We start from the raw sequence: 27,997 nt of genomic DNA on the forward strand, positions 1-27,997 counted from the left end.
GGTCATCCAGGCCTGCATGAGGGGAGAGCATGCACCGTGTCAACAAAAACATGATATGATATGTAGTGATGTTGAAAAGTAGCATCCTAAACCTCGCTTATGTGGCTGATGAAATGATATAAATATGACAAGGTTATGAGGCTTGAAGCTTATTTCAAATATAATAAAAGTTCTTTCTCGTGTTTTATAACTCTCTCAGTGATTAAAGCATCTGAAGTATCTAATTAAAAAAAAAAAAAAAAAAAAAAAAAAAATCACTACAGGCTATACATTGTTCAGATGCCGTATATTGCTACCATCTGGAGAATATTCACCTTGCGCTGAAAAACCAAACATACTAAAATTAAGGCCGATATTCATTAAGCAATGTTGTAACAAAACTATTTAATGGGTATGTCAGCTTTGATGATCTCTAATGCATTTGATGCAAACCATTTCACTAGGAGTTTTTCATTCAACAGATAAACTTAGGAATGAAAATCATGTCTTGATCATTATTTTAAAAAATTTCACTTTTAGCTTACTTATGCTGTCACTTAGTATGATTAAAAAAATCACAGTGATGCCTAGAGCTTCGAAAACAATCTCTGTCTTATGATTGTAAGCTTACGTCACACACACTGTAAACACCAAGTACACAGTATCATCAGACAAACTTTTCCCTGAGGCAACAGCCGGTTGTTGGTTTCTGTCCAACTATCTAACTCTAACTGTCTTAGCAGCAATCTAACCAGCCAAACAGATATTTTTGGATAATCATTATCCATGAAACATGACATTGTGTTTCTGTATGTCAGTATACAAACTTCACAGGTCCAATAATGACAAAATCCAACACAGAACTTCCCTGCACTAAACCCTCAGTCAGAGCCTGAACACATACCCCCTTGTGGTACATCAATATTCTCTTTACTTTACACATGTCACAAAATAGAAATACTCCTCTTTTGCGTTTGTATACATTGCCTATTGAAAGAAGACATATCTACACACACACACAACTGAGGGGCCTTCAAATCCTCCACAATGTACAAGACAAATGTATTTGCTTCCATGAAAGCAAACATGTTTTGTTTTCTTACACACACACACACACACACACACACACACACACACACACACACACACACACACACACACACACATACATATACATATATATATATATATATATATATATATATAACATACATTCTTGTTTTTTTAAAATTCCCTTTTTTCTTGTGAACAGGGAATTCCAACCATAGCATCTATCCAAACTCCTTTTTCTTATTCCTCCAAATCTCATCTCTTCCCACCATTCTTATACCAAAACATTCCTTCTTAAACTTCCTTTCTTGTTTTCATTTGACCATGTGAAAGCTCTCCTTGCCTATATACTGACACGCAGGGTTCAGAAGGAAAACACCTGCTGGACTCCCATCTTAATGCGTTTTTAAAACAGCAAACTATGTTATATGTTGTTGTAAGCTTGTCCATAGCTGGTCATGTTAAATGTTTAATATATTTGGATGTCTGCGTTCAAAAACCTGTAAATCAAATATAGTTTTTAATGATCGAATATCAGCATAGCACTATTGCTAGCAATTTATCTGTACCCCGCAAGTGCCAGCATGGTTACCAGATGCATCTCTGCATCTGTTCGTGCTTCTCTTATAGTCATGTGAACATGAAGCAACGTTATGAGGATGATGGTAAAACAGATGCCTGAGTTACACTGTAAAAAGAAAAAAGGGCAGGATTCTAGACGTGATTACCACTTAAAGGTGTTGATGAGAAAAAGCGAATCTGGAGTTTCTGGATGTGGAGAGGGCTGGGATGTTTATGAATCAGGATACCTGCATGACAAAGTGTACCCTATCCCCAACTCTGAGAATCCTATCCAAGTGCTGCAGAAATCCACAGCCTATTTAGGTGTCTGTTTAGGAGGTGGGGAGGAAGATGGGTAAATGATGAAGAGGTGAAGGTTACTGTCTACCTATCTAATTATTCATCTTTCTCTCCAATGTCTATGGTTATATCAGGGTGGAAGGGCAGAGGGTGGGAGTGGGATATGGGCTGGTTGATGAGGTTGTATATCTATATACGTGTGCCTCCTTGTCTGCTATGACACCTCGCTCCCAAACACTTCCAGCACCAGAGGGGTGAGCTGCATGCTGTGCTCCGGCTGGAAGGAGAGTGAGCGGTACTGTTTGGAGTGCTCCTCGTTCAGACTACGCAGGTCGGCCAGCTTCTGGATCATCTTGGCATAGAGGAGACGTCCACCTGGGTGGTTGACCCGGATGTAAGCCTGCAGTGCCTCTGACAGGTGATCTTGGAGCTGCTCAACGCGGGCATGGTCTTGTACACCAGGACGATCTGCCATTGGAGAATTGAGAGGGTGGAGGGAAGGGAGTATGAATGTGTATTTAGATGGAGGTCACAGAGCAAATGACCCCAGGTGGGCAGCCAATCAAAGTCAGAAATGGGCACAGGCAAAGAATGAATAAAGGTCAATTGTAAAACAAGATGAGGTCAGAGTGGGCAGGTGGAAAGACAGGAGAAAGGAGAAACATAATGTAACAATAGTTTGTTGTTTTGCCTTACATATCATTGCCATCGAACAAATGTTTAAAGTTAGGTGAAAGTAATCTTGGTATAACTAAATATATATATAAATCACAAGTTTGCCTCAGGGGGCTTTGTATAATACCAAACCTTCTTAAGAGTCTTGAATCATACAAGTAACAATTACCCCGAGAAAAATCCCTTAACAGAAAAAAAAACCCAGGAAGAACCCAGGATGCATCTCGCAGGAGGGACAGATATACAACAGACGTTTTAGGACTTTGGATTGTAAACATGTGAAGTACACACAATAAACATGAATACCATGTACATTTACAGCACATCCCAGCTATGTTCTTCTATCCTGTTTGGTTAATTCTGTGCTCACAGCATGTTGTTCATTTATTCTATTCTGCCTTTCCAGACTCCACACTGGGCAAATGTGAAAATTATTTAATTTGAGGATTCAAAAGTACATTTTCAAAATAGAACATATATTGATTTGGAGGGAAGCATAAACTGAATTAATTGGTTCAAAGCATTTAAGAGGGGGAGTTTGTTTTATTTATTTATTTTTTTAAAGCGTGTTGCTTCATTTCATTACTTAAAAGGTTAGGGTACGTAGACTGGAATAATGTTCATAAAACCTTGAGGTAAAAGGGTAATCAGAAAAAACTGAAGATCCTATTTAAGATCTTTAGCACACTGACTCATAACGGCCTCTAAAATGTTTTAGATGATCTAAAACAACAACGAGTCTGCATCACCTACTCATGAACGAGAATGATTTGATGAATGAGTCATGCTGCTTCATGGTATCATTCAGTGATTATGTTCATTCAGTGTTTTCAAGCTGCCACTGACAAGTTCCAGGAAAAGCTTTACCATGTCTTACTGGCAGCATCAAACACCTGCTAATATTTGGGTCAATCTGGTGTTGTTAAATTGGCTCAGCTGGAAATACACCTACACCATGAACAGAAAAAACATACACAAGCAGTACCTGGGGAGAGAAGGCAGATGGCCATGAGCAGCACATGTTCTTCCTCGTGTAAGTTGAGTTTCTTCAGACCAACCTGGAACTTGACCAGCGGCTCCAACAGCTCCAGAGTGTGACCCGCTATAGAGGATGACACATGTATACCATTAGTCCTGCAAGTTACATTGTTTTGCACTCACATGGAGAAACATATACTATGCTTTTCTATTGACTTATGAATGAAAACACACTTCATATAAGAAGAATCGTGGATCTTTACATTGCAGAAGAAGAACATCCTGTCATGTTCATGTGAGTGCACTTAGTGATTGTTTGTGGCTGCTTTATTGCATCCATGAAAATACCTGAAGTCAAAACCTCACAGTAATGTGGAAGAGAGTGTAGAAAACCAGTGTGTGGGTGATCTTTTTAAGACTGTTATAAAAGCTGGGGGAGAGAAAAAAACAAAACAAAACACAGATGTGTCATCAGCTGCAACAATGAACACTTTCCCTTCACACACGTTTCTCTTCACTTTGAAAAGTATGGAGGTTCAGCTGCACAGGCTGTGTTTTCTCTCTTTGCATCGTATTGCTGCAATTGGTTGAGTCTTCTCTATTTGCAGCGTTTTTTTTTTTTTAATGCTTCACCTGTGCTGTCAAATTGGTGTAGTTGTTTTCTTCTTGTCTTTTGTTTATTTGCAAGTGTTGTTTTCAGTTGCAGTGCACTGAGCAGTCAGGGCCGTCGCACAATAATCCTGTTTCATTAATTTTATTGTGAATGAAGTGGAACTAACCCTTTGTAACGTCACTAATGCAGTATTTAAAGTCTGGACCCCCGCAGCTCCAGGACATATCCTCCAGATTGAATGACTGGTTGGAACGCAGCATGATGATCTCAATGGCACTTGACTTCAACAGAGCAATCTGGTCCTCTGCTGTGAGGTCTCTGGAATATGCACAGACACATTGCATGTTACTGTATATATGTTTACAGTCGAACACAAGGTTTGTCAGGTTAGCTTATGTTCACACATCTGATTTAACAGCTGGGAAAGAGGCAATGAAGATGTCTTTAGTAGTGTTTTACTTCGGTTTCAACATACTTTAGCTTTTCAACTACAGGGATAACAGTTTCTATTCTGACTGTACTGGGTAAACTCATCAAAGTTTATAGTATTTTTATTTTACTATACTGAGCCAGACCAATAAATCAATATTACCATATCTTACATACAGTATAAGTGTTGTGTGTAAACAGCCAATAACAAACCACTGTAGTAGAGAAATACCAGAGATACTGTATATTTAAGTACTGCTGCAACAATGTAACCATTACACTGTGTGTCCACTAGAGAGCGCTGAAAAGTATGTTTCAACTGTAAATGTTTTGCCACATATAATGGTTTTCCTCAAGCCAAATAAAAATCAGTCATGTTTATAAAAAAAAAAAAAAAAAAAAAAAAAAGGAATTTCGTTAAAAAAAAAACAAAAAAAAAAAAAAAAAACATAATTGTCCTGATATTGACCTAAATGTTATGTTCTCTCTCTATTCCAATATTGGCAGATTTTGTGTGGCCACAAAAACACACGGACATTATGTATCTTCAGCAGTACATTATGTGTCTTATGTGTCTTCCATCTACAGTATATCGAATATTCATTGTATGTACAGTACTGCAGTGTTCATACTGTGGAGGTGTAATCAAAGTAAATCTGCTGCTCCAGGATAAGCAAATAGCTAAAGCTTTAGTCAATGCATAGACCTGCAAAGAGTTCCACCTTGATTTTTTGCAGTATCTTTAAGATAAACAAAGGAATGGCAGACTTTTTCATTTTGCCACAAAGAAAAAAATAAATAAATCACCTAACACACAGCTGACACTTCACTCCAAATATCTGAATCATATACTCATGACGCACAGGAACAAGGTCAGCAGGAACAAGTGTGTGTGTGTGTGTGTGTGTGTGTGTGTGTGTGTGTGTGTGTGTGTGTGTGTGTGTGTATATATATATTATTCCTATCTCTCATCTCAGAACGTATTTACGAAGCTACAACCTGTTCTTGTTCCAGCATTTTCTTGGCAGAGCTTGCTTGGCAATATTAAGAGTATCTTGCTTCATCCAACAATAACCCTGCATACATGTGGACAGCAAATGAGTGTGCTCCGCATGTGGGTGGGGAGCTCATTCAGGCTGCTAGCGTTTGTGCCTGTACGTGTTATCGGCTGCATATAGCCGAATTTAGCCAATCAATAAATGATTACCAGAACTCAGTAAAACAGCAGATATCTGCAGGGGTAATAAAGTTTAATTGTCAACATGACTAGAATTTTATTTATGGTGCCCATCAGAGCCAATCAAACATGTTCCTACAGCTGCAGCATGTCAAATGTGTCATCAAGATGCATCATGAACAATGTAAAAACCAGTAAAGCTGATGTCATTAATTGACAACTGTCTTACTGCTGCTGCTAAATAAAAATTCTGAATCAAGTTTTTAGAAGGCATTGGGAGTTACACATACTTTCTTAAGCATGTGTACCTAAGTATTCTTAAGTACCATTGTAGTGGTGTTTTCTTCCTTGGATGGTGCACAGGGATATTCTTTTTAAAATTTGACAGCAAACGCATGCAGCTACACAACACTGACACCTACAAATTTCCCAGTTGACTAGATTCAATTACTGCAGTGAAAATGGTTTGTACCTGAAACCTGGGATCATCTTTGCAAAGCCAATGACCTTCTGGATGCTGTAGGAGACCAGATCAGCCAAGTGGGGCAACATGGAAAGCTTTGTGTCGTCCTCCCTGGAGTCTGGACTGCTAGTGCCATCCTGGTACATCATTAACAAGCTGTTGAAGTTCATCTTGGAGTCTGCGGATTCTTTTTTAGGACAAAAGCAAACGGAGAAAAGGGCAGAGTAAAGAACGATCAAAAGGATTTTGTACACAGAAAAAGCAGAGAGCTAGTTTGAGGTTAAATCAGATAAGATGGCAGATTAATTAAAATTGAACAGTTCCATGGGAGGAAACCCCTGCTATGAGTAATGAAGAGTCAACAGTAACTCAAAACTAATGTAACGAAGTTACTTTTTGAGCTAAATAAATGATATGGGGAAAAAGAAAATGAGGCTGAATTAAAACAAAAGCAGAGAGATTTATAACAGAGTTAAAACTGTTGTGTTGGAAATGATAGACATCAGACTTTTAAAAACCTGATCATATTCTTCTAGATTCACATTAAACAATAAGAAACATTTCCTATTTTAAATAACTCACATGGTGCCAACACAAACTCTTTACATTATCTTACACACAAGTAAATACAATATTTATATGAATATAATTGTGATTCTTGTTATGCATACTGTACATGTGCTTTCACATCTAAAGGCTTTAGTCTGTTTAAATCAAACTCGTTCTTTTTTCCCCATGCCACCACCTCTATTGTCTTAACATGCACCTTAAGTGACTCCAGTGTATCAACATGTAATCTCCCAGCCAAAACCAAGCTTCAATTTCAAACTGTATGATTGTAATGTAATGTAATAAGCAATCACACATGTAGATTAAACCTCAATTTTGAAACTGTCTTCTCCATATCATAGAAACATGCAGTCGTCCACAACACAGAATCTTCTCCCTGTATTTTTTTTTTTTTTTTGTTCAGACATCAGACCAATAGGCAGAGAGAATGTTCTCATGTGGCTTGAAGCGACACATTTTGGTATATTTGCATTTTTCTTGTTAAAAAAAAAAAAAAAAAAACCGCACTAAGGGGAAAACAAAAGTTTACAAGCTCATCAAGCAATTTAGAAATGACCTAAGGTGTGAAAGCACCTTTAAATGAGGAGCCTTGCTGAGTAAAACAGTCGTGTATTTTTAAATCAATCCTCTGAATCATGAAAGGAAAGAACTGTGTGTTTTACCTGGAGAGTGATTGAATGAGTCAGAGGAGGCATCAGACAGAGAGTGAAGGGAGGCGGCTCTACTGGCACTACGTGTTACTGGGCCTTCACGTACTGGAGGCTGCAAACACACACAAAGACAGACCAATATTAATATCCTCACCATATTACATCTAACTCTGTGCACTGCTGAGCTCCTCATCCAAGATGCCACCTGGAGTTCAGAAGCAAATTATGTACAAGATTAAATGATTACCACAGTGGCCTGTTTCATAGAAGCAGGGTTACCAAATTATCTGACTAACCGTGCTGTGCAAAATCTAGAGCTCACATTGGAGGGTATTCTGGCTTGAACTCAGTACAGCTGTTCTACTAACTCCTGCTTTAGGCCAATGATTAAGAACTTGGCAGACTATATAAAAGAAAGAAGCATGTTTGTCAGGTTTGTAGCAGACCTGATGGTGTGAAAGTGAAAGTGACTATTTTTGTCAAGTATGGTTACCCATACTTGCATTTAACCCACCCGAGGTGCACACACACAGCAGTGAACACACACCTGGAACAGTGCCCACGGGGGCGCAGTTGGGGGGTTCGGTGCCTTGCTCAAGGGTCTCCCCTCAGTCGTGGTATTGAAGGTGGAGAGAGAGTGCTGGCAATTCACTCCACCCCACCCGCAACTTTCAGGTTACAAGTCTGACTCCCTATCCATTAGGCCACGACTGCCCCCTGTGCACTAATGTACTACCTGATTCTTTTTAACCTTCATACATGGTACATGGAGTTCTGAGGTCCAAATTTGTGTTGGCTTATTTCTGTTTACACAAGGTGCACTCCAAAAAGCTACATGTGTCTTTCATTTCTGGTAAATTCCAAAGCAGACTTTAGTTATGATGATGAGTGATGCATGTTTTATTTTTAGGATTAACTGACTACTTTGTGGGATTTACATGCAGTTCAAAGTGACGTCCACAACTCAATATCAGAAAAATGGTTTACCACCCCTACTGCCTCTGTGGAGTGCAGTTTAAGCTGCCTGCACAGCATGTGACAGAATCACACTTGGCACTAATAAACCACAGTGTTTGGAGACTCTCTCATTTCTTCCATTCTGTAGCCTCCATTTACTTTGGACAAACCAATTGTTGTGGTCCACAGAGAGAATGTTGTCTAAAAGTATCATGTTCAGGATGTGGGGGAAGAAAATCCATTGCCGCTGTCTGGCAGATAAACGCTTTTGGTGACTCATGTTACTCGTATCAAATAAACTGAAAACATGCACAGGGGATGGTAGCTGACATGTTGGTCTGAAGTAAATGTGACTGTAGTTACAGACATAAAGGAACTTGAAGAACGCAAATACAAAAATACAACAAAGTTTAATTTTATTTTGAGATGAGATGTAAATTGCCTGTAAATTTCCAAATGTCCAGTGATTAAGAAAATGTTACATTCGAGTTTTAAACTTGACTCACTTCCAGTCACATGCAGATACGAATCTGTGTCTCTTCACTAGTCCAGAGACTTGAAGCCTGGTTATCATTAACAGAGCAAAATAATATCAACTAAATCTGAAACAAAATATCACAATATGTTTTATTAGCCAAGTATACGAGCACACAAAGATTTTTCTGCCTCAAAAAAGGAAATAAAGGGAAAGTAAAACTAAAATAAAATATATGTACATACTGCGTGTGTGTGTGTCCCAGTGCGTATCCTAATACATTTTTTTGGGATATATACTTGAAAATGCACATTCAGTATGTAACAGCTGCAATCCTCCCTGCTGGTCAATGACGTCAAGATCTGCTATACCATGCTCTGCTCATATTTGGGGAGAACATGATTTTGGATGGATCGGTTTGGTTTTGGTAAAGGAAAAAACTGTGTACTTGACTAACCCTGAAGCGGGAGAAATCAGAATAGGAAGCATCGTAGGTCTTGTGGTGAGCTTCCACCAGGCAGGAGATCATCCGTGCCTGCTCTTCATTCAGCCGTGGCCTCATCGCCTCCCGTGCTGCCTCCTCTTCTTTCCTCTTGAGTATCATCTCCTTCTTTCTCTGAACTTCCTCATCTGTCAGGATGACTAGAATAGAAGAGGAGGCGAGGATATATGAAGACATCTTGCAATAAACTACGCACACACAAACTATATCAAAGTTAACAAGTGCTATATGTTCCTCATTCCCCCACTAACACAGTGAAAAGAAAATGTGAATTTAATCAAGTGGTAACTTTATTAAAACCATAAGTATCACTTGATTATAACTGAGCTGGACTCCTCTGACTGTCAAATCTAGTGAAAGTAAAGTCATGCACAGGTCAGACACATGGAGGGACCAAGTTGAAGAAGGTGGTGTGGGCCACAGAAAAACCAACACAAGTTTGAAAGTGCTTGGTTTAGGTGGATAATAATACCTGGTTGATAATTTGTCAGAGCTGTAATTAAATCCCTTTCGTCCTTGCTTTGTTATAAATCAGCTTCCAGACAATGAAAATGTTTACATTTTTAACATCTTTCTGTTAACTTTTGGCAGTGGTAGCTAACCTCACTGGCACTGTCAGCATTGCCTTAAGTGGCATGATAGTGTAAGCCAACCACAGACTTCACATTAAAATGCTGCTATTGAAAAAAGGCAGGACATATTAAATTACTCTGAATTCTTCCTGTAGCTTTATGCGTCTACAGTAGCTTACTGCAGCAAATAATCGAAGAGCACAGAGCAGAATATACAGTGCTGGCACCACAAAACACATGAAGCTGTGGAGGGCCCACATGTGGATGAATATTGTGCAAACACTAAGTCACATAAGTTACAAAAGCTCAGTCTTGAGTTGTTTGCAGACTGAATCTCTGGAGGAGTGCTTTCTAGGCAGGTGTCTCACTGACCTCTGAGATCTACCCCATTCTGAACAAGGCAACTGCCATTTTTCTGACTCTCCTATACTTATTATTTTGATTCAGTTCAGTATTAATAGCGAACACACAATTGATGCAGTACAATATTTCCTAAACACACCTACATCTGGATGTGTTTTGCAGAATGGGCACTTACGGTGTGAAACAGAAAACCTTGGATTACAAGCTGTGCCTGAAGAGGTTTTATAAAATGAAGAACAGACTGCTCCAGCGTTCAGAGTGTGGATGTGACATCTGTAATGAGGTGGTCTGAAAAAGTCCTGTGTTGTATTTCTTGTTAGACTTTTCCGTAAACAGCACCACTTTACTACTTAAATTGAAACATGTTCTAATACTATATCACTGTCACACTTCTAATTGAATTATACACATCCTACTTCGTGTTTCCCGTAGAGAAGCAAATTTGGACTCTGGAAACTGTATTTTTTTTAGATAAAAAATAAAACAGCCACATACACACTACATGACTATGTATGAAACTTTAACATACTGTGTTCAGATTTGTGTTTGCCTTTTATGAGTTTCAGAAGATGCCACTGACAACAATAAAATGACATTTAAATATTCACACAACATACAGGAAGCTGTAGAGAAGATATAGAGCAAAAATCACACAATGAGAACTGTGACCTACACAATAACTGCTAAACTACATTTCATTTTCCTTTCATGTTGATAACAGTATCTAGTAAGCTAAACGCATGTTTTTTTGTTTTAATACTGTAGCACCACAATAACAGCATACACAATAAACAAAAAAAAGGAAAAATTAAATTAACTATTTTTATTTAGTATTTTATTTATCATTGAGGTCTGAGGCCTGGCTGGGTCACTGTTGTCAATGAAGAAACCCTCTGTCCATATTAAACATTTTACTCAGTGATTACCCCTGAGGCTGCGCAACAGACAGCACGACTGTCAGGTAGACAACAAATGTCAAAGGGAGACAGGTCCAGAGTCATGAGGTCAACATTTACAGATAATGTGACCTGTTCAGAAAATATCAACAAAACATGTTGCCCTGTGGCCAGCTAACTTATACATATACTAGTACATATCTGGATCACAGAAACAACTGCACCAAGACCAAAAGACCATTGAGATGATTCTAATTAAATAGTGCTCAGATCATGCACTTACTAAATACTGGGTGTTTTCCTGGAAGCTGTAAACAACTATATTTGAAGTTGACTGTCAGTGATTGCAACCTGGACTGCAACCACAGAAGCAACATTACATAACCACATGATGTGGTGATGCAGGCAACAACAACAACAACAACAAAAAAACAAGTTTGGCAACACAAGCTTGAAAAGGCAACTGAATGAATCTGGCTGTTTAACTAACCAAAGGATTTGTTTGGCTTTCATCTCTTTCAACCACTATCATTAATTAGGCTTTGGCTGTGATCCATTGTCCATCCAGTCCCAAGCCAGGACCACACTGCCCAGAACCACTCCTTGTGGCTAGCATATACAAGTATGCAGCATGAAGCCCAATCTTGAATAGGCACAGTTTGGTCAGTTTGGCACAGGCTGTCAAAGCAGCTATTCTAAGACTGGGACATGATTGAACCACTCACTCTTGGGCCAAGTTTGAGCCCCAGATGGCATCATTAAGGCAGAAGTGCACAAAAACACAACAGAGCATCAAAGAAACATCTTGACCACCCCGCAGCATTTGGCAGACTTACAGCAGTTTACCAAAGAAAGTATGCTGTTTGGAAAGTGCTTGATTGGACATGGTGATGTGGTGCACTGCAAGGCAGAGAGGAGCAAAGAAAGCAAGGCAGACAGAAAGGCAAATAGTGAAGGGGAGGTGATAAAAAATGCCATAATAACAAACAGGGAAAACATAGTGTCCCTGTTGTGGAGGCCAGAGGTTCACAGCAGGCTTGTTTATTAACCAGCCAAACAACCAGTAAAATACAACTGAGGCTGCTCGTGTGATATTTGTGGAGAGAGATTTAGTTGGTGGCCAGGATTTTTTTTCCACTACTGCCCCAGGCTTGTGATGTTGAAGTAAGTTGAGGTCATTCATGCGTCACTGTGGCCACACATACTGAATTTGATGCAAAATGGCTTATTGGTAGATCACAGTGCATGGTAGGGCAACACTTGATTCTGCCTACTCAGCAGTCTTACATTTTTGTGAGCCTTAGTCTAACCACTCACACACCTGTGTGCCTTAACAGTGAACACTTCCAGATCTTTCCTACATGTGCAATTCATTTGCGGGTTGGGTTACTGCCAAAGGAAATATGTATATATATTTCAAAGCAGCCCTGAGTACAGAACTGATAGTTTATTTGCAATAGTAACATTGTGATATGTTACAAACCTGAATACTGAGAAGCATACCACTGTGGGAGGTAAGGTCTCCATTGGATATATACCTCAATTTTTTTAGTCTCTCCAACTATAAGTTGAGCATCTAACAATGGTAATGCAGGTTTTTGTCAAAGACAGAAGACAAAAGTGTTGGAGAATAGATGAAAACTTTGCAGGTCAGCACCACAGGAGAAGCATTGGTACTGACAGACATGACGAGCAGAAATTCAATCATCTAAAGGCTAAAACATTTAGAGGCTTCTGTGACTCTAATCCTGTTACAAATACACACTTGAGCAAACAGACAACCTGAGCAAGGCTACAAATACACACACACACGCAAACAAAGAGGTCTTTTCCGGGAATCTTGGTAACCTAACTGTCAAACAGTGACAGCATAGAGGTGTTTACTACGCGCTCAGCTGGCACACAAAACAGACACACACGCATTCACAGCTCTAATCTGAATGCAGGGAAGCTTAGACAAAGCTACAGATATAGAACAACATCATGGTATAAAGGCAGACCAACACATGGGAAAACAGCTAAAACAATGCAAATATATATACTGCAAATATATAAAAATGTGATTTTTATTCAGTCTCATCTACCTACGTTTCTACATTCTTTTCCCTCAGATGGAATATACTGCAAATCTTAATCTGTAAGATTCTATTTAAATCTTAAAATTTTCAAACTAGATCTTATGAAAAGAGTTACTGTTGTAATTACTTCAGGCTACAGTAGATACTTTTTCCTGGCTCATATTAAGGCAAAAGTACCTAAATTTATTACACTGGAGAAAAAAAAGAAAAAAAAAAAAGACATAGCATAGCATACATAAAGATGAAGAACATCTGTATATACCAGCCTCAAGGTTATGCCAGCATATTTCTGAAATAGATTTTTTTCCCTGAACGTAGTATGAATTTGCTCTGCTCAAATGAAGCTGGAAACAGCACCAGGGGTTATTGGTTGCTTGTGCACAAAGCACAGGCTGATATGCAGAGAATGATCAAGATTAATAAATGTAACTGATACATTTGCAGTGCATAATAACATAATGTTCATAATGTCATTCCACACTCCATAATCACATACATACAGATGAACACATACCTGATGCCTTCAGGTGACTGTTTGTCATTAAAAGCAATAATCACATTACCTGTAATAATTGCCAATCACTATACAGCCAGCTCATTGTCCTGCTACATTTCTTCTCAGCACCACCATAGATTATAGCAAATTTTGAGCATTTGAATGTAGCAGCTGCTTTTCAGTTCTCTATACAGGAAAAAAAAGCCTTACACAGACACCAGAGAGACAATCAGAGCAGCAGCTGTACCACTCTGCAGTGAATACAGTGGGTTTCCGTAACCCCATAAACTTGTATACCAGCTCTGAGAAACAAAGAGACCATTTTACACTGATGAGTGTCTTGCTCCTTCCTCTGCTTGCTCTTCTCTCATCCTTCCTAAATGAAACGCAGCCACTCCAATGTCATGTAGCTATTCGTGGTCAACATAGTTGCTATCATTGGTCTAAGACCTGCCCTGCATCACCTCTGTTTGTTACACACACACACAGATGGGTTGTAAATGAAATGTGGGCCAGACCACAGTGTGCGCCTTTGAAGAAAGAGCCATTGTTGAACAGGCTTTTAAACACCCCCACCCACATACTTCCTTCCTTCTCGTTTTCTACTATTTGTCATGATTACACAAGTTCACTGCTGTAAGTACTACTCCAATTAGTTGGTTTGCTTAAATTCAAATACACTTTTCAAAATAATAATAATAATAATAATAATAATAATAATAATAATAATACATACATACATACATAAGTATGAATAGTGGAATATTTAGTTGATCTCCTTTCAATATCTAATCTATAGTAATGATGATTTGGTGAGTGGTGCATATAGTACAGCCAGACTTACGCATATCCACTACTGCCTGTGACCTTGTTGCGAATCAGATAAATCATGTAGATTGACAGGATGTACCTACCATTGAATTCATTACTTGCTGTTCATGGTTGTTTTTATATATCACATACACACTGCAAGCAGCAGTTAAAGCTGAAAATTAATGAGACTGCATTTATTGAGATTTTCTGTACTAACACAGAACATTAGAAAGCAAACTAATATAATGTAATCACTGAATATTTCTAGATTTTAATGATTGCTATAATGGCATAATAATAGTCCATAAAACATTGAAAAATAACAAAGTCTTACTGTGATACAGTACTTCAACGAGTTATATCACATTTATGTGGTTTGGTTGATTTACATATTAGATTTTAGTGAAAGACTGTTACTTCATTGCTCTGAATGAAAGCCAAAATGTGCAAAAATGGAAAATATGAGTCAGACAACAAATTCATTAACTAGGCCACTCTAACATCAGCTACAGGCAATTCTTCTTGCTGGACTATAGGTTATCCTCCTCTAACTGGCTTTATGTATAACAAGCTGGGGATTGTGTTCAAACTTGGCACTTGCTAAAATATCATCTGGTCGAGTGCAACTGCATTTCATGCAACAATGGTTGTCATTTAATCACCCTCAGGAACAATCTTCAAAAGTCTAATCTATGCAGCAACTTCATGAGGTAATTTAATAATTGACTTTTCAGTGAAGCCTAATTCTACTGCTGCACTGTCTGGGTAGATCAAAAGGCCTATTCAAATAAATATGTTTCCCAGCTCAAGATTTCAAGCTATGACTAAGAAATGAGCAAGATTGCTAAAATGTTAGAAATTAAAAACAGGTCCACTCACACTCCTTCATCATGCCGATGTCAATGCAGCGTTTAAGACGACAGGCCTGGCAGTGACGCCGGTTGTCTTTGGTGATGGTGCAGCTTCCACTGAATGGACAAGTGAAGGATGCTTTACGCTTCATACTGCGCCTACAGAAGTTCAAAAGTGTTTAGAATCATTTGGTGCTTGAGATACACTGCAGAAACAGTAGGAGGTAGCTGTTTGAGTCATGATGCACAAGGACACAATAAGTAATATTCATCCAAATCTGTTATCTCTAAATATCTGTCATTGAACACACTAATTCAAGGATGTCACACACCTGAAGAACCCTTTGCAGCCCTCACAGGTCATGGCATTGAAGTGGAAGCCGGTGGCCTTGTCGCCACATACTCCACAGATTCGCGGGGCATTGCGGTCGAACTCGTCCGGTCCGACCACTGACGTCGTCACCGTCATGGGCTCCATCACTGTGAAGAAAAGGAAAATGAGAGAAGACATTAGAGCTTGTTGGACACTGCTGACCTGCTACCTGTTTAAATGAAAGACATAAAAAGATATGAAGATGTGAAACGTGTCCAGGGTGCGTGCATCCATAAACGTCCAACCTCGAACAATGCTGAAAAACTGTTTTCCCTTCTCATGTGTTGTGTGGGAGTGTTTGAGAGTGTGCTTTGATGGGGAGGTGTGTTTCTTCTTATATAAACAGGTGCTGGGCTATTAGCATATTTAGCAAAAGGCATTGACAGCCACACTCTGCATCTCACAGCTATTAGCTGAATGACTCAGCAGACAAGTGTATACACACACATACGCACGTACACAAATTCTTAAGTATTGTGAAATTACAGTGTTAATGGGAAACAGAATTAATGACAGAAAAGAGGCTATTTGCCAAAGGCTAAGAAATGACTGATACATTTAATACTGCCAAGATGAAATATTCTCTACAGTGCACACATTTTTCTCTCACAAACACACACAGAGACACTCTCACCATCTGGCCATCCCACATGAAATAAACAGGAATGGAGTAATACACACCGACGGGACAACTGTGAACAAGCTAATCCATATTATTATGGCTACAACTTTAACAACATGGACTGTGCTTTTGCATGCATACATATTTTCATCTACTTCACGATCCAAAACTTTTTTTTTTTCCCTTGAAAACTATATTTTAGTCCAGTATTAAAGGTACACTGTTTTCCACAACTTAGGAAAGCTAACACGTTAATTGTAATCTGTTTATAAGGGCTTAAATCTAGACTTCAGTTCAATTTTAAACTTTTCTTTAGGTATCACCACTGAACAGTAAATACTATGTAATATCATAACATGCTCTTTTAGATGTGTTGAATGGAATGTAATGGAATGTGTTGAATGTAAGGAAAATGTTAGACAAACAGGGAAAATGTAATGAAAATGCAGATAAAAGAAAAAGATACATAGTGTAACAAACAAACGCTTGTATGTTTTTGGTATTCTTATGCTTAAAAAACAAAATCTGGGTCAAACAACATTACTGAGAAATCCTACATGTGAGAGAGGGAGAGGTCATGTGAGGGGAATACAAGCAAATGAGGACAAAGAGAGGCGGGGGGTACATGCAATAAACATAGGCACAGCAGGAAAGGGAGTCACATGGCTGCAGAATATAGCCTGTGGAGACTCCATGTGAAGAGAAGTAGGATAATGTCAAATGAGGACAAAGATGTTGCACATGTTGGAGAAACTGGTGTAGAGGAGCTACAGGTGATGAGAAATAATGAAAGTGGGGAGAAGTTGATGGGAGGCAAGTGAGAGCAAAAGTAAAAGATGGAAACAAACAGTCAGACTCCATTAGGTCTTATAACATCCTGGCTAGCTAGAAGTTTCAGCACCACTTCCCAGGAAAACACACACACACACACACACACACACACACACACACACACACACACACACACACACACACACACACACACACACACACACACACACACACACACACACACACACACACACACACACGAGGTGTAAGTCCCGTTACTCAGGATATGCACTGACACGCACACACCTCAATGCAATGGCAGTATGACTCTTTTCCATGCATATGTATGGTTGTGTCTGTGTGCAGGTCACATGTAAGCACAGGTAACTGTCTTATTCAAAAACATATCACCATTTCATGTTATTGTGTGTTGGGGTGGGTGAGGAGCTCGTTGAAAGGACAGATGTGCACAGAAAACAGCACACCATTAGTTATCCTCTCACAAACAGCTTTTTTTTTTCTGATGCAACAGTGGGTGAATAATGAAAGCGATGGAGAGGGCAAACTGCAGAGACAGTGTCAAACATCTGAATGGATCTGCAAAAACAACACCAAAACAACCTGCCCTTTCATTACTGGCGCTGATAAACAGCAGTGCAAGAAAGCTCCAGGTCTGTAATTAACAACTCTAGTGTTAATTCTCTTTTAATCACCCACATATCACACTTTTTCTCTTTTATGTGTTTTCACTCACTTGTAACACTGTAGATTAATTACCTTTTTATTTATTTATAATCAACATGATTAACTGGTGGAGAAAAGGGCGCAGACATTTTAGCAGCCAGACTGACAGGTAATTCCATCTCTCGCTATACCTGTGCTTTTGCACGCACACATATTTTCATGTACTTCATGAGAACATTTTCTCCTTTAAGATATGATGGTCAGGTTTAAAAATGTGGAGTAAAGAACAGATAGAAGGGAAGAATATACTGGGTGATAAGTTGCTTGTGTCACATCATTTTGATTTGTCTCTGTAAATATTCTGGCTTTGGCAATGTTGTAAAAGAGCAGTCAACCCAAAGCAACTATGTTATGAGCACTAAGGAGATTAGTTTATCCAATTGATAAAATCTAACTAAAGCCTTAATGTGATGTTTATTAGTTTATTAGATTTTTGTTGTGTTTGTGTTTTGTTTTTTTTAATGCTTACATGCCAGGTAATAAGACATTCATGCCAGCAAAACTAATGGGATTGAACTTTGAGAGACAAGAAATACAATGTTACTGAACAAAACAGAACTGAGCTGTGGATAATGCATTCTTCATGGACCCATTTTCATTAAAAGTGTGTGTCGACACTGGAGAACCGATTTACTAAACATGTTACACAGCTCAGGCTGGAACAGCTCTGTGTATGAGGAAGATATACTAGTATGTAAGGACATACACAAGTTCATTCACAGACAAAGAATACATTGTTTTCTTCATTATGCCAGCAAAGTGGGTTTTTTTTCTTATGCGCATGTAAATTCTGTAGCATCTAGTTAATACTGAAAAGAAGTTATATTACTCCAAAACTGTAACTATTCTGAACCTTAACTGTACATTTGTTTATAAAGCTCATAATCATGAAAGAAATTTAACTTTTCAAAAAATTACACCAATATCTTTACTTTAATAATTCTTTAAAAGAAATCTTACTGAATCACTGTGATGCCATACAAACACATAAATTCAAGTGTCAGGACATAATGTCTAATTGGCTTGTTTACAGTGTAGAAGTGGAAATTTAATGTTTTGTTGTCAAGTAATCTGTTCACCTCCTATGCCCTGTTGCAGCCTTGTGACTGCCATCACTCACTGCACCTACAGCCCTTGCTGATGTTAGCAAAATCACAAAATTCAATGCCACATCAATAATGTTGCAGAAGACTGAACACTGACTTTTGCAAACTCTGTTTTCCAAACCTTGACCAAACGTCATTCACAAGATAAATTCCCTCTTCAAAGTCATATCCTGAGGGTGCACATGTACAGACTGATTATATAAATGCATCAAACAGTCCTCTTGATTTTTCATAGGACACCTGTTCAGGAGTGAAATATGCATATGGAACTCTGGTCTACATAGACGTGTTGTTTTGTTTTGGTTTTTTTTTGTTGTTGCTCCCAATTACCTTCCATTAGTGCTCATTTTAGCTATGAAAAACAGGTACTGAAATCACATTTCTGCTGTCATGGCAACAGTTGTTGCATCCCAGCCTGTTTTCTCATTCCAAGCATCGCTCTAATCCATTAAGCTGTTTTTACCCATGTATGTTTAACTTTGCTGTTTGTCTTCCCTTTTTGCTAACCTCACTCTCCATCCTCAGCTGTAAACACATTTGTCCACGTCATTTCAGAGATCTACATAGAGTTGGCAGCAAGTGGCATCTAATGCCAACAGATGAAACGTTAAGTGAAAGGGATAACAAGGCCGGATTACAGCAGAGCTGCTCATTTTTTCGCTAATGGTGATTTTTAGTTTCCTTACAAGGAGTGTGGTGTGGACTTCACATCAGGCTATAGAACATTCATTTTGATTTTGCGTCAATAGTTGCTTTAATAGAAGACATACAGCAAAATCGGTCATGATGTGTCAGTGAGGTTTGTGTAGAAACGGTGAATGCAATGTGATTGAACTAAAATGGAAGGAAAAAGCATCACATAAGTAAAACAGAACTATTTTGACACTTTCACAAAAATCTTACCAGAAAAGCAGTAAAAGAATGTCTGAAAATCCAGTTTCACTTGTGTCCTCTGTTGTGTCACGTTTACAGAGTGGATGCATGTTGATAAAGCTGTTTGGCAACAGCGCAGGCAACTTGGCAACAACGCAGCATAAAGGTTGAAAGGACTGTCCCTAAACTGAGGCTCTGATTGCACATCAGCAATCATTGGCACTTCTGAAGTGTCTCTGAACTACTGCACCCAAACATTGACCAGCACCAGCCTAAACCACTACACCTACCAGAACAACTGCTCGGTGGATGACCCTGACCTCTGATCTCCCTGTGGATGTAGTAAGAGAAAGATCGATAAAGTACCACTCCACAGTTTGAAATAGGAACCCTGTTTATTTGTGCCTGAATACAAAAAAGAAGTTGCCGACTTGTATTGACAATAGAAATGTATATACACACACATTTTTTACAACAAAATCTCTATGACTGTCAATGTCAACCTTCTAAACATAACCACCACAACATCACACACATCTATAGATAAGGAAGTCGCAATAAATGCAGTTTTAATGATGCATGATCAATCATCAACAAACAATTAACTTTTCTTCTATACTTGTATCTGTAGCATAATGCTCCTCAGCTTTAATGCTTTAGCTATAAAGACAGACTCTACTCTAACTGAACCTCCATGATCTCACACAGGAAAAAGAAAATCCACACTTATCAGCAGGAAAAGTGCTGAAGATGTTGCTAATTGTCTGCAAATTGTGCTAGTTTATATACAGTTTAGTTGCAGGGTGTTTTATACAGTAATGACAGGGAAGAAGAAGTAGAGCTGGAAATAAATAAATACACACAGGTGGGTACATCATCGCTCTCTCACTTTCTATCTGTATGTCTGTCTGTGTCTCTTTGTGTGTGCGTGGAGGGAGGAACACACACACACACACACACACGCATGCACATGCACACCAATTTCAAAGAAGCACTGTTCTAGGGGCTGATGATGAAGACCTGTGTTATTACCAGAATTATGTAGGATTAGAACACGACGGTGTTTGTCAGGATACCTGCCTGGGCAACAATCTTCAGTGTGTTATAGTCTCTAGCTTGTCTGAAGTGCACCACCAAATCTACACAAAGATTAGATTAAAACTCCACCTATTTGAGATGACGTTCAGATGTGTTTTGACCTAGGCCTGGCCTCCTTCTACGTTTCCTCTCCTGCCGCCAATCTACAACAGCAGCTTTGAACAGCTTTGAACTTTAGACCTTGTTTTCTAGGCAGAGGATGAAAACGTAAAGACCGTCTGTCGTTTGGCAGCCTGACAAGAAGACAAGAGGGAGGAGCGAGAGGAACAGAGGGGGAGACAGAGAGGAGCTTGTAAAGAAAGGAATGAAGCAATGAAAAAAAAATTGCAGAGGGGAACTAAGGAATGAAAGAAAAAATAAAAGCAGACAGAGGGAGGGAATGAAGGAGGAAAGTGAACTAGGATGATGAAGGGAAATGAAAGGAAGACAGTGGAAGTGGTGCTATAGAGAATGGTAAGAGTGTAAACAAGCAGGTCAGGCTCCTACAAACTAGACTTGGGTCTAAGACAGCCCCCAGTGACATGATGACTAGAGGAAGACCCATATAGTTATCCTGACCAGCAGAGCCAGCATTTTCTACTACAACTCACTGGACTCTATATCAGATAGAGACACATGGTACAGATACTGTACACAAAGATGACATTCGAATTTGTTCTTGAAAGGGTTTATGATCATATTGCTGAAGGCAAAACAACACATTCAGGAAATATTCTCTCCAAATATAATTTACTTTTCATTTGACATTTTCTGCACATTGTGTATCTGTCAGGGGAGACATCCCAATTTCAACAAGAAACTGCATTATATACTGTAGGTACCAATATATTTGCAGAATTGGCAAACAACAAATAACATCAGCCTAACAAAAAAATAGCACCAGTATTGATAGAGAAGAAACTGTCTTTTGTTGGAAACCTGGTGGAATAAAGAGACTTGCCAGGAATAAATAACAGAGCTCAATAATCTGCATGAAGGAAACTATTTCATAACAAACTCACCCCAGCACCACAGACAGTTACAACTGACCTTATACTACAACAAAAGATCTGCATCCATTTATCTCCCAGCAGCTAAACACAGTAGCGCACAGTCTACACGCCTCCAGACACGAATCCCCCTGGGCCCACACGTATAAATTCCACTTCATGCTTTTCCTCAGCCTTACTTCCTCCAGTGGCTGCTTCAATGACTCAGACATTCATTGATACTCCCTACACTTCAACACTGTGCTTCTTCCTTTACACCTTGACCATTTCCTCCCACTACTCTCACAACACTAATAACTTCCTTTTATTTCTCTTCCCTTGTCCTCTACATATATATGATGCATCAAAAACATCACCACCTGTACCTATCATTAATGACAAGGAGTGGAGGCAGAAGGCCAACAATGTGAAACCTGGGAGTTAATGATTAACTAATTAACTAATTAATAATTATGGTCAAAAGATGGCGGGCAAACTCCAGAAGGAAAGGAAAAGGTATGAGAGACAGGATCGTTGGGGGGGAAGGGTGTGTGTGTGTGTGTGTGTGTGTGTGGAGGGGGGGGTTGTATTGCAAAATGTAAATGCAATATGAAGAGAAAAGAGAAAGAGAAAAGGAGGAATGGAAACAAGGTTCTAAAATAATAAAGCACAAAAGCAGCAGGCAGGAAGGAAAGCAGCATAGATGAAGGAAACAAGGAAAGCAGGGAACAAAAGAATGCGAAACAAAATAGGATTCTCTAAAGTCACAGGGAAAACATTCCTACACTTTGGCATAATAATGTTAGTGAATGTTTCACAGCAGTAAATAATTTCACTAAATCAATTGAGCATTATAAAATGTTATTAATGCTCAATGAGAATGTTGGCAACTCCATTTTACAGCCCATCATTCTGTTATCGCTTTATAGGGAATAATAGGTTAACCTATTATAGTGCCCTATAAAGGGATAATTTTCTAAGAATGTGAAATTATAAAATATAACAGACAACAATTTCTCAATTCATGTTCTTGGATGCACATAAGTGTCTTTGTTGTAGTATTTTTTTTTTCCCAGCAATTTTAAATTTCTATGCTGAATAAGCAACAATTGCTTTGTCAAATTCCATTTGCTGACTAAACTTGCAAAAGTGTCCAAAAACCAGAGTCCTTGATATTTTATGACCTTGCGGCAGTGCCCAACAAAAAAAAAAAAAAGAAAAAGAAAAAGAAAAAAAAAAAAAGTGAAAGAAAAAACTGTGAGACATTCTCTGCCAAATTTCTGTGTAATATAAATAGAGCAAATGGCTCAAACAACGTATTCGCTGACTGGACTGAAATGTAAGGCGCTTAATCTGGGCCGACGGCATTAAGAAGAACTTCCACTTACTTTACATTCACTTTAACATTCTTACTAACATCCAAAACAAACTCATCAGGGAATTTCCTTTGAGTGAAAGCAGAAATTTATTGGATGTTTGTTCCATCAGCTGAGGTCTCTGTGGCATATCTAAAATATCTGAAAAATGTTGCTCTGCTAAGGTTAAGCCTCACAGTGAACAACATACAGAGCATCTCTTCCTAGAAGCTGCCCTGATTGTCCATTTAAAATTATTGAAAACATACCGAAATTGCTTCAGTTCACAGTTTACACACTCATAGCTGTGTTGCAGAGAAACACCAAGTTAGTTTGAATAATTGTATTGAAAACAACTTCTATACACAACTATCAACACTTTATGACTATCACACAGGCTTATTCAGGGAGAATGGTAACATACTGAGCAAGTGCAATGTCTACAGTATTCACCATCCTGGTTTAGCCTGTCGGCAGTTAAAGTATGTGCAAACCTCGAGCTCTCATACTAGCTAGCTCCAAAACATAAAGTATAACTGAGAATGTCTCTACTCTGGCAGATATTTGGTCTTTAAATGAAGACTTTGCACTTAAGACTTAAGGATGCCACTGGCTGTGATATTTAGTCTGCCAGAGAACCTGGAAATTAGAGGCACGCTACCTGAGTAACTAAAAATAATACAATATTCTGTTAAAAATGGTACACTTTAATTTACTGTGGCTGAAATTATTAGTAAAATCACCTTCAAGAACCAGTGTAGCAAAGTGGCCTTGGCTAAGGAAAATGAAATAGCCTGCTCTTGGAATCCTAACAATAAAATCATTACTGAGGTTTAGATTACATTCAGTAATAACATTTACTATCACCTTTGAAGGGAAATCCAACTCTGTCAACCCTATGTTGAATGTTTAGTGCACTGGGGGACCATTTGTGCAGGAACTGCTAAGAGCCAAAATGAGAAGATAAGCCAGTTTGGTATGCAATTCTACTACGTAGCTCCTTCATCCTCTCTGAAAGCAGGAAAGTGAATTCCTTTGTGTATTATTCCCATGTGTCAATTGGAATGAATGGGGGGCTGGGGAGAAACAGATACACTCAAATGGTAAGCATACTCATGCATTATAATACTAGCCATTAAAATAAAATTGATATTATGTCACAACCATATGTTAACAGACCCGCTTCCAAAGATTCAATCCCCTCTAAGAAGAAATACACACACACTCATTCACAGAATATACCAAAACATGCCTCTCATGCTCTCCTCTTTCAGTTCCAGCTTCCTGTCATTCTGGGGTACACTGGACCCACTGATGGCCCTCTGTTCAGCTGCCAGCAACTTTGTTGAGGAGGTGATAAGTTTCAGTGGCAGCATTAGGCCAGTTTATCTTCACAGCAGTATTGTGCAGGGGGACTCCTCCCAGCTTGTCTAGACTGCCAAATATGCAAGGTGTAAATCAATACCCCCCTCCTAAAACCACACACTCACACTCAAAGGTCACATTTAAACTTCACTCAAATTTGACATGTATTTAGCAGCAACTAAAACAATCATTCAGTTCAACAACAAAATAAACACAATGGACAAATCAGATGTTAGAGTACCACCTCATAAAAGCTAGATGATTGGGACAGATCACATGGTTTAGCGTCAGGGCACGGGTTAGCATGTAATAAACTGAAGTAATGGATCTTGAGTCCGTGCTTGAAAACACTCTTTCACATTCCCTGATGTGGCTTGGCAAGCTGGTAAAAGGAAAGGGACTCTGAAGAAGATGACCGTGGCACTCATTAAAGCAAAAGGGCCTCTTACTGAGTGAAAAGAGCCTCACTTTCTGAAGATAACAGGGCTTGTTAAAAATCACAGGCATAAACAATGTATACTGTAAAATGGGATGCAGGATAGTGCAGTAGACAGATATACACATATATGAAGTGAAGTGCAAACCTAGGGCTATGTACCTGAACAGTATTCATTTTTTAGTTCCTTTATATACAAAGGAACAGCCATGAAATATAGGACTTAATTTCTAATCCCTTAAATTCCAGGCAGCTAAGCACATGGATCATACACACACATCCATGGGCCCCTTATGGGAATTGTGGACCAACCAGCCACATTTTAAATCCCAAGGTAGACTTATCAAAGGAGAAAGAGGACACAAAGAAAGGACACTTCAATGCACATAATTTTAGAAATAAATTTGCTTTATATTGAATTTTTAATTGTTCTGTTCTTCGTCTGATGAAATCTTTTATGCTGTATTTCCCCCAGAGAAAATGCAGCATTAAGCAAATTAAAGGTCAAGTTGCACAACCATGAAAAGCTGCGGAACAAAAAAAAAAAAAAAAAAAAAAAAATCAAACTTCTTCCAAGTAAAATGCTTTGAAAGTTAAATTTAAAGTTAAAAGTTAAAGGTAAATGTGTAATGATCTACTGCAAAACAATAATGCACCTTTAAAATAAATAAATATTTAGCTACAAAACACATTGAATCCATACCATAAAATCTATATACAGTGTGTGTACAAAAGTAATAATTAATAGACCTGTGATATAATAAAAATTTTAATACAATTATACAAATGACAATATGCCAATACTGTGGACAACTGCCATCCTGAATATGTTTGTTTAAAAGTGTGATAAAAGGTGAATGACCAACACCATCAATGGCTTCAACTGTGAAAGGTCAGCACATGATCTTAGATGAGTCGAATCAGGAAATAAGTAGTTACAGTCCAAAAGCCAGGCGAGATTAGCTACTGTGATAAAAGAGGAACTCTCATGGGCAGATTAACTGAGTGCAAATGGCCTCTTCAAAGACCCATTTTAGACCAAAGCACTGACTAAGCTTCCTTTCAAACCTATGTTATCCAGTTCAGAATGATCCATGCCCACTGTGTTTTAAATCTGTTGAACAGATTCTGCCACTAATGTAATATTACTCGATTCTTTCCTATTTACTGTCACAGACAACTATGCAAAAGAGGTTTGAAGGCTGGGATCTTCAACACCGGAGTCCATCATTCAAGCACAGACCAGCAGGGCCCTTAAATATTCACTGCTTCTACAAGACTCTAACGTGACCTATTCAGGTCCAGAAGCTGGCTTTAACTATTATATTAGTATGACATTACAACATAATAGTGTCCTGCGAGGAGACAGGTACACTATGTTTGTGAGTTTGATTTTTTTTTTTTCCTGAAAGGTCAAAAATAATGAATAAGTTTTGTGGAGTCTAAGATGAAGAAACATGTTCTAACTCAAAACAATGGCTATCAGTCTGTACTCTGTACTTGTACATTTACAAAGAAAGATTGGCCTTAGCATTTTTAAGGTCCAAATTAGGTGCCCATCATACAATGCAAAACTTAGTTTACTTTCACACCCATTGTCAAACCACACAACTTTTCACTTATTTGAATTACACGTCTCCTGTTGGCTGTGTGGGTGTGTATAGCCTGTGCTTCACTGACATCTACCTCTCTACACAGCTTTGTGCAACTTCCTCCCCATTAGTACATGGATTTTAGTGGCCTTATGGATCCAAAACCCAGAGGGCACAGTACTCATTTGAAATGTGTGGGTATGGTTCTTCACCTCATTTTAATTGAGCATGCAGAATAGCAGTTATTATGAACTAATAAAAATATTTTTACATGGCCTGGCATAACTGGAAATTGCACTATATATATATTCTCTGATGACACCTAAAACCTATAAAGTTTACCAGATCATTCACCAGCTGCTGCTGTTTTAATACACCATACCTCCAATCTCATGCTCTGTAACAAGCAGCACGCCAGCATCAGAAAACAGAGCAGAGCCTTAGATATCTCACAGCTTCACCCACCTTCAACATGAAACAGGACTCCAAATAAATGCAAGATGATTTGCCATAACAACTATATGAGGTGAGAATATGTAAGTGATGTGTTTCTATCTCTTACTGTAAATTTAAGAAGTGAAACTAGGAATTTGTCTCAATTTACAGTGTAAGACAAACTTTTAGGATCTCACAATATACATTGTAACAACTACAATAGGTTTAATATAACAAATCGCATTTTATAACCTAATTCCAGATTTTACAAAACATGTTTTGGTCTATATAAAAAGAGAGAGGAAGGTTACATGGGGACATAGCCATGCAAATGTTTCAAGTTTAACCACAGTCTGCCTCCATTATAAAATTATACCAAAAGTAAAAACAAAAAAGACTCTTTCCACCCACTACCTGGCATCCATTTATGAGCGAAAATAACAGGGTTTAGTGGAAAACAACAGTGTCTGACAGAGAAAATGACTCATCTCTTGCCCCATCTCTCCATTTCTCGCTGTCTCCCTTCTTTCCTAGTTACCAGCTACAGCACATCCTGTCCATAAAAACATAGCTGAACTTGAATGCGAACATAGACGCCAACATACCACGCGCAACACATTCATACCCTGTTCCAAGAACCAATGGGACACAGAAGTTAAACACTGTCCAAATGAGATATAACATAAGTACATTCCTTTTTTCCCTCTAATTAAAAAAAAACAGACGAGGGGAAAACAAGATCACAAAGAAATTGAAACAACATTTATTTTGAATATCATTTTCATCTATGACTCATGGGGATGGAATGTCT

General features: G+C 38.5%; 1 protein-coding gene across 4 annotated transcripts in view; it reads right to left on the reverse strand.

The window, feature by feature from the left end:
* Positions 1-245: 245 nt before the first annotated feature.
* Positions 246-27,997, reverse strand: part of LOC113145819 (vitamin D3 receptor A) — a 45,043-nt gene continuing 17,291 nt past the window's right edge. For 2 of the 4 annotated variants that reach the window (XM_026332916.1, XM_026332915.1), the window contains 8 exons: positions 15,781-15,928; positions 15,477-15,607; positions 9,335-9,519; positions 7,458-7,557; positions 6,235-6,412; positions 4,323-4,474; positions 3,551-3,667; positions 246-2,358 (listed from right to left, as the gene is read on the reverse strand). In XM_026332916.1, coding sequence (XP_026188701.1) covers positions 2,105-2,358; positions 3,551-3,667; positions 4,323-4,474; positions 6,235-6,412; positions 7,458-7,557; positions 9,335-9,519; positions 15,477-15,607; positions 15,781-15,926 — 1,263 coding nt within the window. In that variant the 5' untranslated portion in view covers positions 15,927-15,928 and the 3' untranslated portion in view covers positions 246-2,104. The other 2 variants (XM_026332917.1, XM_026332914.1) reach the window with 2 other exon arrangements.

Source organism: Mastacembelus armatus, chromosome 7 (assembly GCF_900324485.2).
Source record: "Mastacembelus armatus chromosome 7, fMasArm1.2, whole genome shotgun sequence".
NCBI classification, from domain to species: domain Eukaryota; kingdom Metazoa; phylum Chordata; class Actinopteri; order Synbranchiformes; family Mastacembelidae; genus Mastacembelus; species Mastacembelus armatus.